The sequence below is a fragment of the Oryctolagus cuniculus genome, chromosome X, assembly GCF_964237555.1.
Source record: "Oryctolagus cuniculus chromosome X, mOryCun1.1, whole genome shotgun sequence".
NCBI classification, from domain to species: Eukaryota; Metazoa; Chordata; class Mammalia; order Lagomorpha; family Leporidae; genus Oryctolagus; species Oryctolagus cuniculus.
Window position 1 is genome coordinate 18,254,957 of NC_091453.1, and position 12,697 is coordinate 18,267,653.

Below are 12,697 nucleotides of genomic sequence, written 5' to 3' on the forward strand. Positions count from 1 at the left end.
AAGTCATGCAAATATTGAGGAAATGTTCAGCGCACCTCTGTCCCTGTTTTTATGAGCTAGAGGCAGCATCTCAGGATACATTCTGCGGGACAAAAGCTGCCTATCTTGACCATAAAAGCAAGTAGCTCTTCAGTCATTCTGTGAGAGGCTGCCATCTAGGAAGTTCTTCAAGGCCAGAGCTATACTTAATTTTCACTTCTATGGTTAATTAGGAGTTTTATAGATAAGATAAATGGAGACTGTTTCTACAGTTGAGTTTATAAGAAATCTATAGTCAGTATCATACAGATATACTTTTCTGACTAGCTTTATTAAGACACAATTCACACACTATTAAATTCATCCACTTAAACAGCCCCTCAGTGGTTTTTTAGTATATTCATAGAGTTGTACAACCATCACTAAAATCTAATTTGGGAATATGTCCTTCTACCCTAAAAGGAACTCATTTTGTTAACAATCTCATATTGTTAATTTTCATCTTCCCCTGTAGATTGTTGCCCTCTTCCAGCCTTACTGGCCATTTCATATAAAGGAACCCATATAACACATGGTCTTTTCTAAGTGGTTTCTATCAGTTAGCAAAGTGTTTCTGAGGCTCATCAATGTTATAGCACCTATCTGGACTTCATTCCTTTTCATTACTGAGTAATATTCCATTGTCGAATGCACCACATTTGTTATCCATTTATCAGCCAGAAGACATTTAGGTTGCTCACTTTTTGGCTATTATGAATACTACTACTCTATATATCTAAAAAGAGGTTTTGCGTGTGCATATGTTTTCACTTCTTTTGTGTATATACCTGAGTGAATAATGATTATTTCATGCTAACACCGTATTTAATAGGTTCAAGAACTGCCACATTTTTTTCAAAGTGGTTTCTCCGTTTTATATTCCTACCAATAATGTATAAAGGGTTCAATTATCCTACATCCTTGTCAATACTTTTTATTTTCTTTTTCATTTTAGTCATCTTAATGGACATGAAGTACTGTATCATTATGGTTCTCAATTGTATTATTATTAATAATGCTGTTAACCATCATTCCATGGGCTTAGGATCATTTGTGCATGTTCACCCGTACAATTTCTGTACTGTATACTAACTTTCTCAAGAGGAAACATGTGATGTTTATCTTACTCTAAGTGAGACACACCAGTCTCTATTTGATTCTTATAATTCCTATCTCTGTTGATATTATCAATTTATTAAGACATGCACATGACCTTGTAGGTCCCCCATGAATATCTCAGAGCTTGTCAAAGTCCCCTAGAGACAGTTTATTCCCCCTATCTCCATTTCAAGTTTTTTCCTGACCCATGTTTATCTCAACTAGCATCACAGCCTTAAGAAGCTGCTGTGTTAAACATGTGTTGCTGATTGATTCGGACAAACACTCTGGAAGTGCAGCTTTTCCTGGGGAGTTAGGTCTGAGTCAAGTCAAAAGATGACAAGGCCTTGTGTATACATTTTTCCCCTGGGGAGCTACAAGACAAATCGCATAGTGACAACACTCTGGGAATGAAATGGGCCTTCCTGAGGAACCCCACTCCCCATCTTCTTTCTCTGGTGGGAGCAAGGCTGCTAGTTTTTCCAGCTACCATGGTTAGAAAGGCTGCTGACTTTCAGTTCCATTGTGGAGCTGAGACAAAGTAATGGGAACAGACAAAGTTAAAAAGCCTCAAACCTTGTCGTTCCTACAGAGGTGCAAAAGTTCAGAGACTGTTGTCATCCTTTGGTTAATTTCCAGAGTTCTGAAAAGGTGATTTGAGGAATTTTTGCCAATATTTTCATTGCTTTTATGGAGAAATGAATTTATAGAGTTGCCACACTGTATTTCCAAGCATGGAATAAGTTAAATGTGAAAAGAAAACTAGGCAAAACGTGGTGCAATCAGAGCATAAACTTAGGCATAACGTGATGACTCTGCATTAAATATTTATATACTGTAATATAGCAGCACCTGGGAAAACTAGCCCATTGCTACCAGGCCTCTATCAGTGACACAAGAAACACTCTGTATTTTTGAGAAGTTTAATAGCTTCATATATACTGTAAAAGGAAAAGTACTATTATGCTATTGATTCTTTTTCCTTAATCATGTGGAAGCTTTCTGGGAGAATAAAAGGGAATAAAGAAAATGTATGGAAAAATATTAGGCCCTGGCAAGATTTCTGATGATATTTTGTATTAGTGTACCAGAAATTCAATCCTCAATCTACTAATGTAGGTCAATTTGCTGATTTAATTTTGTGCAGTTCTAAAAATTAAAATATATCTAAGGTATATTTTATCCATTATAGTACTCATCTTTATAGCATATCTTTATTATCTGATGCCATCTACCCCATTGTAAATAATTTAAAATGTAAGGCTTTACTTCCATATTTGAAAAAGGAATTTTCCTCATCAGTGCCTTTCCTAATACAATAATACAATAATAATACAATAATAGTCACTGTAGTTATTATATGAAGCTAATTCAAAAAAGATCATGCAAGATGGAAGTAAAAGATTAGTCTATTTTGGTACAAAAAATGAAATCCATGCATATAAAAAATCAAAAACTATGAAAAATATGTATTATGGAAAACACTGCACATGAATTTCAAAAAATTTGCACCAAAATAACCATATCTTTTAATAATTTTTTCCAAAAACATATTGAATTACTCTTATATAACAAATTGAGGTTTTTAAATTACATGATTACAGTGTATCTATGTTTCAAGTTCCCTAAGGAATGTCTTCAAAACACAGATTTTGCAGCCTTGGAAATGTTTATTTAATAATTTGAAAATTATTGGATTTCTTGCTTCAGATAGTTTTAAGTATTATATAGCCAAATCAGCTAGGCTTAAACAAGATTTCACTTCTCTATTGAATTCATGTACTCTTAGCTCAGCCAAGCACAAAGCAGCTAATACTGTCACGTTTGAAAAGCTTTTATGCTGAATTTGACACAAAAGCAATCACAAAGCAGACAAAAAAAAAAAAAAAGAAAAGAAAAAGGAATTTCTTTTTCAAAGGCTGAAAGGGGAAAAAATTAATGAAAACTCTGAGTCTGGGCAAATCTCTCTTGACATTGGAAAAGAAAGTTTAAAATGATCAAGAAATAATTTTTCCAAAGAATTCATTGCCAAGTTTGGACCAATCTTAGTAGCCTAGGGAACAGGTTGTGAACTCAACCAAGACTCTGCCAAACGAAATCAATCCCATGATGATCACTGCTGGCAGTTTAAGATGCCAATGGCATACTCTTTCTGCCTCTTATGAAAGTTCTAAATGGCATCATGTCTCATAGGATTCAGTCATAGCCTATTGGCAAGGATTTTGATTAGGATGGAAATCTTCAATCATTTTCCCTAACATCTGTCTTTCTATCTGAAACGAACATTATTGTTGGACTGGGCCATGGAGAAGAACAAATAAAATCAAGCAGTTAACAAAATCTATACTTTCTAATTTCATGTCTTATTTCAGAAAAACTAAGGATTATACAGCAAAGAAAGAAATGTAAAATACATTATGGACTTATCTTACTGATTTGCTTATTAGTTATTGACACAATAATGCATCTGCACTTTGTTTTCATACCCAATCCAAATTCAACTATTGCTGTTTTCTTTCCTCTAACCAGGTTTTCAGGAAGGATTTTTCCTAAAAACCATCTCAGATTGGCTTTCTATATTGTCAATGGGTTATTACTATTCCATTTTTCTCCACCCTATTTTTCTAATCCAGGGGAGGAGGTTTTCTAAATGTAAAACCAATAAAGCAATGGTACAAGATGAATCTTAATAAAATGTTAGAAAAAATTAAAAATGACAATTATTAAAAGTTATATAGCAATATTGATAAACATTTATGCAGTAATACTACATTAAAAATTTGCCTACATTATGATGACAATTAACATACATATAGATAAGAATGGAGACTATTATAAAAACTACTGTTTATGAATTATTAGCATATCAGGACTGTTGGTGATTTTATGTTAAGGTAGGTTCCTAGTTTATATTTTAAGGAAGTCAAACAGCTTTGGTAGTTTTCTTCAAAACCATTCCACAGTTGCTCATTAGTGACAGGTAAGGTGGTCGCCAGTGACGGTGCTGGAAGCTCAGTCTGGCTACTATAATCACGTCTCCAACTCTGTAGACACAGCCTGGGGATTACCTTATGAGCCTCAAAGGTTCCCTTGACAATCTTAGGTACATAGACTCAAAGAACCTATGGGACAAGGAGATCCTGGTCAAATTATCCAAGATCTCTGCATGTGCATTTTCACACTTTCTTCCTCAAAGAAAACTGCAGATGATAAGCCACCTATTATCTCTCAGTACAGATAACACATTAGACTTAAAGACCAGATCTCTATTTTATTTGATCTGTAAGTTTTAGAAGAATTAGAAATTGTAGTTCCATCAAAAATGGAATGCAATTTGCAATTCTTTTTAGTTTTTCATAGAACATAGTATGAAAACTGTGTCCCAATCCACTGTTCCACTGTCTTCATTTGTTGTGTTATCAGTAATAGAATTAAAGTTCCTTTTACCATTTCCTCTCCTTTGAAGGCACATGGTATTTTCTTGATTTGTTTTAAATAGATAACAGGTACAAGAGGAAATCTATGAGGTCATGTACATGAATAATTGTTAGGCACTCACATCACAACTCAAACTACCTTCAAAAAGGAGTTACTGATCTCTAGCCTTCAGTTTTCTTACCTGCATACTGAGAACAATAGGTGTACTTCATGGAGGACTTTTGAAAGGAGGAAATAAACCAACATATGTAGAGTGAACCCTACACTTTCTGACATATATCAAGCACTCCCTAAACGTTAGTTGTTATTAACATCACAATTACTTTTCATTTTAGAATGCAGCATTTAGGAAATGGATGAGAAAATTACAGCTTTGGTTATCTTAATCTGTATTGTGAGTTTACATTGAGTGTGCAGTTATATATATTACTAAATTCCTAAACATGGAACACAAACACATAACATTTTATAGAAAATGGGTGAACCATTTTTATGAGGCAGTAACTTGACCACTGAAAAACAATTTTTATTTCAAAAGTTTGAGAAGGATAATAATTACAAAGCCATTCTGTTTTTGTTTTAGGTGTTTAAAACTATTTGGTTTGGGAATCTAATCATTTTGTTTTCTTCTTTAATATTTTCTTTTGTAGCTTTTTCCTGTCTCTTATTTGAAGCTTCTTGCTTTTCCAAGAGCGATTATACAATAATCATTCTCACCATTACTTTAGGATTCTCTTAGGTTAGGATTAAATCTCATTTTCCAACTTTCAGAATCCTCCTGACCTTATGAAATTTATTCCTATATGGCTCCTATCACTTCTTCCCCTCATTTAACTCAAGGGTCTAGTCCATACTTTTTATAAATGCTAATTCCTTCTCATCAGTTAACCACTTTGACCCATGGCTAGTGAGATTCACATTATTCTAAATTTATGAAGAGGAAACAGAGGAGGATAGCACACTGAGTACTTTATAGATAAGAGAGACATCAAGAATAGCCACATGAATTTGATATTTTACTTAGACCAGAAATTGGGATAATGATAGTTAGAAACTCCTACTTTCATCAATGCGTGTCCATTGGAAACATCATTAATGTTAATTATCTTGTGAAGAAGAAAGTTTTATCCATGTAAAATTTGCCTACAACAGATTCAATGATAAGACTATAAAATCCTATATGGCTGTCTAGAATTCTTGTTATAGAAAACTTGCTGCTCTGGTTCTTTGACAAAGTAGCTATCACAGAGATTGGCTAAATGATCACTAATTCAATTCATTCTTCCTGATATTAAGTTAGGAATAAATTCTGGTCAATGATATGTGATGAAAGTGATATACTTAATTTCCAGGCCTACTCATAACACCATATATATTGACTGAACATATGCTCTCTTCTTCTCCTGCAGGCTCAGGAGAAATTTTGAGCAGTAACATGTTTAAAGTGATAGCTTCACAAAATTGGAAAACCATGGATCCCTAAGTGACTACTTGGGAGAATGTTTCTAAAAAGGGTTTGTCAATCTCCATTGTACTAAGACAAAGCCAAGGTATTAATCTTTGTCATATTAAGCTGTGGATATTTAAGGATTCATCTCTTTCTTAAAACTATCTTTATCTATGAGAGAAAGGAGGTGGGGGAAGCAGAGGGAGAAGAGCTCTCTATTGGTTCACTTCCCAAATGCACATGCTGGCCTGGGGCTGAGTCAGGTTGAAGTCAGGGGCCAGGGACTCAATGCCAGTCCTACACACGGGTGGCAGTTACTCATTTACGGGAGCCATTATCTGCTGCCTCTCAGGATGCACACTGGCAGGAAGCTGGAACTGGGAGTAGAGTTGGCACTTGAACTCAGTTGCTTCAATATGGCAAGTGGAGGTCCCAAGCAACATCTTAACCATTGCACCAAATGCCTGCCCCTCAGGGTTGACTTCTTACTGCACCTCAAAGTCTGCTGTGCCTCATTGAGAAATGAAAGCCACTTCAGATGGTGTAATTAAGTTGATATTCATATACTTTTCTGGCAAAATACCTTTCTATCAGATAAAAAAAAAATCTGTGGAGGGCATTTGATGAAGTACTCTGATCAACTTTCTACCCTGTTACTTCTCTGCCCAAAATCCTTAAAGGATACTCATTATTTAGCATTTAAGGTCTTTCAGAATTGAATCACGAATACCAGGTTTGAAAGGATTTAACTGCATGTAAAACACCAGGCATCCTGCTTGATAAACAGTCATTAAACACACTTCATTTCCCTCCTTTCTTTCATTATTCTGAGCAGTTCTAGACTATCCACGAGATAGCTGTTTTTTGAAGTTTTAGGGGCAAGAAGGGGAGAAAGAGAAGGAAGAATGAGTTGAGCAGGAGGTTAGAGAACTGGAAGAGCAAGTGAGAGTATAACTTAGTCTTAGTGTTATACCCAGGCCTTCCTTTCTCCATGCAGAATCTTCAAATAAGGTAAGTAACAGTAGACCTGTTATTTTTCCTAGGAGAGAATTAAGCCCAATTGGTTGACTTCATGCTACAATGTAAGTATTTACATCAACTTTGATCTTAAAAGATGGTATGATTTGGAAATTAGTCCACTATACCCAGATTATTAAACAAAATAAATTTTAATGTTATTAGGAATCATTTTCTTCCAATCTCTTCTGACTCAAAAGCTTACTGTTCATGTCAGCTTCTATGTAATTTCTTTCTAATAAAGTCACATTAAAATCATCAAGTTTTAATCTATTAGAATTATTTTAGTATAATATAGATATGTATTTCAGTATAACCGGTATAATATTTTTTTAAAGATTTATTTTATTTATTTGAAAGGTAGAGTTACAGAGAGAGAGAGGGAAGGAAGGAAGGGGAGAGAGACAGAGGTGGGGGGGGAGAGAGAGAGCGAGAGAGAGAAATATCTTCCATCTGCTGGTTCACTCCCCAAATGAACTCAATGGCCGGGGCTGGGCCAGACTGAAGCCAGGAGCCAGGGGCCTCCTCTGGGTGCCAGCGCCCAAGCCCCTGGGCCATCTTCCGCTGCTTTCCCAGGTATATTAGCAAGGAGCTGAATCTGAAATGGTGCAACAAGGACTTGAACCAGTGCCCTTAGAGGATGCCAGTGCTGCCAGCAGTGGCTTAACCCATTATGCTACAATGCTGGCCCCACCCAGTACTGTATTTTAAAAGATATCTATGATACTAACCTTGGTTTCTTCGATTTTCTTTTGGAGCGCATCCATTGTGTAGGGACCCTCCTTCCATGACTCAAGCTTGGCTCTGGCCTGTCCTAAGACCTGCTCAGCTTCTTCCTTCGCTTCCAACCATTGCGTTGAATCCTTCAACATTTCATTCAACTGCTGCCTCCGGTTCTGAAGGTGTTCCTGTACTTCATCCCACTGATTCTGAATTCTTTCAACTGCAAGAAAAGGAAAAATGAGTACATAATAATAAATGCTAGTCTGGAGAAGAGATTTGAAATTCCACACGCAAATATTATCTCACATGTATACTGCTTGTTAAAAAATAGTGTTCATTGTGTTATGGCTGGGATGACAGACAAGTTCCTTACTTTTTTGAGATGTCAAACATGAGTTTCTGTTAAATTGTCTGCCTAAAGGTGATCTAGAACATTAGAATACTATTTAATTACATACTTAATCCCTAGAAGCAAATAGGAATCATCTTTTAGAAAGGTACTGTAGGGGAAGGCATTTGGCACAGGCATTAAGATGTCATTTGGGACACCTGCATCCCATATTAGAATGCTTGTTTTGAGTCCCAGTTTTGTACCCAGTCCAGCTTCCTGATCACCTGCATGCTAGGAGGCAACAGATGATGGCTCTAGTACTTGTGTCCCTGCCACCCACATGGGGGATTGGGGTAGAGATGCTGCCCTTGACTTCAACCTGGCCCAGCCCTGGCTATTTAGACACATGGGGAGTGAACCAATGGGCAGAAGATTTCTCTGTCTCTCTGAGTCTGACTTTCTGCCTTTCAAATAAGGTGAAAATAAATGCAATATAGCAGAATGCCCCAATCCTCTTACCCTTACCACTTGAATGCCCATCAGCCTGATGTCTAGTAACAGGATCGGCATTTTGTTGCCTGAAGGATTTGTGCTGCCATGAGAATTCACTTGCCATCTAAGTGGAAGGCTAGATACAACAGGGGATTGATGCCTGCCTTCAACCCAGAGGAGCAGCATATAACCAATGACTGTTAATAGGAACTGGGGTGTATGAACAACCTAGCCCCCTTCATGCTAGGGGAGACAGCTCTGACGCATGTTTTTTGGAAAGTGTTTTTGTTTTGTCATCTACTTGAAAAGCCAAGAGAGGGAGAGCAAGAGAAAGAGAGAGCTTCCATCTTCTGGTTCACTCCTTAAATACCTGCAAAAGCCAGAGCTGGGCCAAGCAGAAACCAGGAGCCTGGAACTCCAACCAAATCTCCCATGTGGGTGCAAGGGGCCTAAATACTTGAGCCATCATTAGCTGCTTCCCAGGATGCATTAGCAGGAAGCTGGATGGGAAGCAGAGCAGCTAGGACTCGGATGGTCACTCTGCTACCGGATGTGGGCATGCCAAGAGTGGCTCAATCTGCTGTGGCACAATGCCTGCCTTTGATGCAAATGTTTACTACATTCCAGCTCCAGCGGCTGCTTCGCTCTAACGGTCTCATTTTCTCTCTCTCCTACTGAACTCTCCCTTACCGCCTCAATAAACCACTTCCTCTCAAAACCTTTTCCTGCAGCCTTCTTCTGAGTGAATCCACGAGTGGATAAGTATTCAGGAAGCTTCCTTGAAAACAAACATCTAAAAATTCATGCCGCGCACAAGCTGCGACACTGGCTTCTATTAAGCTTATTTTTGGTGTGACTGTGGAGTCTAAGATGGAGACGCCCTGCAGATTCTGTTTTGAAATGCTTCAGTTAAGAATGTGAAAAACAAGCAGGACCACGTAAGTTTTTCTAAAAAAAATTAAAGAAGTGTTTGAGAGGAAGGAAGGCAGAAAAAGAGGCAAGGAGGGAGGAAGGGAGAGAGAAAAATAAAGAGCTCCCGTCCATTGGTTCACTCTCCAAATGCCCACAACAACAAGGGGCGGGATCTGGGACCCAGGGATTTACTCTAGGTTTTCCGTGAGGGCAGTGGAAACTTTAGATAAGATCTTCAAGCTGCTTTCACAACGATGGAAATAATGTTGCAGAAAACAAAATAATAAAACCACATCCGCTTTATCCCTTAAGCATGGAACCTGACAGACATTGTAAATGCCGTCAGAAGCTTCACCCACCAGCATATATAATCAGTTACAGATCTCTGTCAAGTACAAAGCCTTCCCTCTTTGTATCGCCACTGCAAAGGTCTATCATGTTTTGCCTTCATGTCTGCAACAATCTCTCTATAGTCCTCCTGCCCCAAGTCTGTTTTAAATGTAAATTTCTCACTGTGCGAAGATTAGTAGCTAATATAAACCACCACACTACTCCCTCGTTTAAAGTATTTCCATATTTTCCCCAAATACCTTCTGGACTACTGTGGCTTGACAAACGTGTTCCTCCGTGAAGTAACCTGGGTGAGCTGAGAAGTCTCCCTACAATGGAATGAATTACAGCACACCCAGGATAGAATAAAGCATCACAGAGAACACAAGGGCCTTGCAGAGCAGAGCTGTGACTGTGGGGAACATTCGGTCCGCAGGCGGTATAGGGTCTGTGAAATCATTTGGTCTGGTCCTGACAGGGCAGCTGCAGGTGGAACCTGAAACCCAGTACATCTGTAGCAGGCTCATTGTTAAATGGATCATTTTGTATGGCCCATGAATTATGTTATAAATACCCAAATGGCCCTTGGCAGAAAAAAGGTTCCCTACTGCTGCTAGATTCTAGACCCAAGCGATGAGGGGAGAGAGAAGTGATTGGAAGCAGCGATTCATAATGATAAAGCCCCTTGAGAAAAGCAGTAACCTTCCGTCAGTTACTGCATGGGGAAGGAAGCAGGAGAATAAAGATCCTGACCTTAATTTGCCACCTCTCCTCAATTTCCTATTGGGGCACCAGACCCCCACCCGCCTCTGTGCTGAAATCAAGTAGAAACCAGAGAGCATCAAAGCCCAGTGATGGCACAGCTTAGCCTCGCAGAACAGAGAGAAAGACAAAGACTGGCCACAGATGAACCAATCACATGCACACAGCACAGTTCTATAAAGCTGCTGCCTGCTTCATGATGCAAGCACAGATCTTGTTCATTTACCCCGATGCCTCCAGACAGATATGAGTCACAGAAGTACCGTCAAGAAGTACAGAAGTACGAGACAGTTCGTCAATAGCAATAGACCCCCTACAACCAGTGATCGTGACAGGAAATCAAAAATCTGCTCCCCCAAAGAGGTAACACAGAGTAGATGACACTCCTTATACTTAAGTGTTTTCTTTATCAAATTTGTTTTTGGGTGTTTGCTATGTGCTGAAAAATCAGTCAACATATTATCTTTTTTTTTCTGACAGGCAGAGTGGATAGTGAGAGAGAGAGAGAGAAAGGTCTTACTTTTTGCCGTTGGTTCACCCTCCAATGGCCGCTGTGGCTGGCGCGCTGCGGCCGGCACACCGCGCCGATCCGATGGCAGGAGCCAGGTGCTTCTCCTGGTCTCCCATGGGGTGCAGGGCCCAAGCACTTGGGCCATCCTCCACTGCACTCCCGGGCCACAGCAGAGAGCTGGCCTGGAAGAGGGGCAACCAGGACAGCATCTGGCGCCCTGACTGGGACTAGTCAACATGTTATCTTCTAATATTGGCTAACACGTCAACTTCCGTTTACATGTCAGTTTCTCTAATGCTTGTACAGCATTATGTTTTTATTTTATTTTATTTTTTTGACAGGCAGAGTGGACAGTGAAAGAGACAGAGAGAAAGGTCTTCCTTTGCCGTTGGTTCACCCTCCAATGGCCGCTGCGGCCGGAGCGCTGCGGCCGGCGCATCGCGCCGATCCGATGGCAGGAGCCAGGTGCTTCCTCCTGGTCTCCCATGGGGTGCAGGGCCCAAGTATTTGGGCCATCCTCCACTGCCTTCCTGGGCCACAGCAGAGAGCTAGCCTGGAAGAGGGGATAGAATCCGGCGCCCCGATCGGGACTAGAACCCTGTGTGCTGGCGCCGCAAGGCAGAGGATTAGCCTAGTGAGCCGTGTCGCTGGCCAGCATTAAGTTTTTCGTTTCATTGTTGTTATACTGGCTAGTGCAATACCTATTACAGTTGAGGCTGGAGAGTTCTTTATTAGTCTTCTGTCTAGTTTTTGGTTTATAAAGTTAATAGTGTAAATTCTTTTTTTTTAAACAGAGTTATAGACAGTGAGACAGAGAGAAAGGTCTTCTTTCCATTGGTTCACCCCCTAAATGGCCACCATGGCCAGAACAGGGCAGATACGAAGCCAGGAGCCAGGTGCTTCATCCTGGTCTTCCATGTGGGTGCAGGGCCCAAGCACCTGGACTATCCTCCACTGCCTTCCCTGGCCACAGCAGAGAGCTGGACTGGAAGAGGAGCAAGTGGGACTACAACCCAGCACCCATATGAGATGCCGGTGCCGCCAAGTGGAGGATTAACCAAGTCAGCCATGGCACCGACCCCAATAGTGTAAATTCTAAAAAAAGGTGTTTAAAATTAAATAGAAACCCACTCAAGTCTTCTGCAATATTTTCCCAGTGGTTACAGAAACAACTGATATTCTAATTACAAATGGTTTATAACTTATCATAGTGGGATACTTTTCTATGGCTATTGGCACCTTTTTCTTAACTTTTTTTATATACTCTATGTATTTGAAAATAATAAAATTGACTTTCCTTACAAATAATTTCTAATTCCAAGTTTCCTTCCCCTTATTTAGCTTTGATTAATGACATCTTATTATGCTAGCATTTTTTTAAAGAATGCCTAGTGGTTTTTTACATAAACATGGCAAGCTGATTGGATTTATGCCTGTAAATATTTTCTGTACTCTGTAGTTCATTTCAACAGGGTAGATATAGTCTGTATTTTGAAAAGGTCATCATATAACATTAGGAAGAGGTAAAAATGTCTTCCCATTATGTAGGTAGACATATTTAATTGTAGGAAACAGAAGGAACATTTATAGCCAGGACCATTATTTCAGACAAACAGCA

The 12,697-nt window shown here is 39.2% G+C and overlaps 1 protein-coding gene across 18 annotated transcripts in view; it reads right to left on the reverse strand.

Moving 5' to 3' along the window:
- The window catches only part of DMD (dystrophin), a 2,248,405-nt gene that overhangs the window by 559,808 nt on the left and 1,675,900 nt on the right, over nucleotides 1–12,697 (reverse strand). For all 18 annotated transcript variants that reach the window (XM_070067426.1, XM_051827673.2, XM_051827679.2 and 15 more), the window contains one exon: nucleotides 7,750–7,961. In XM_070067426.1, coding sequence (XP_069923527.1) covers nucleotides 7,750–7,961 — 212 coding nt within the window. The remainder of the gene's footprint in view (nucleotides 1–7,749; nucleotides 7,962–12,697) is intronic.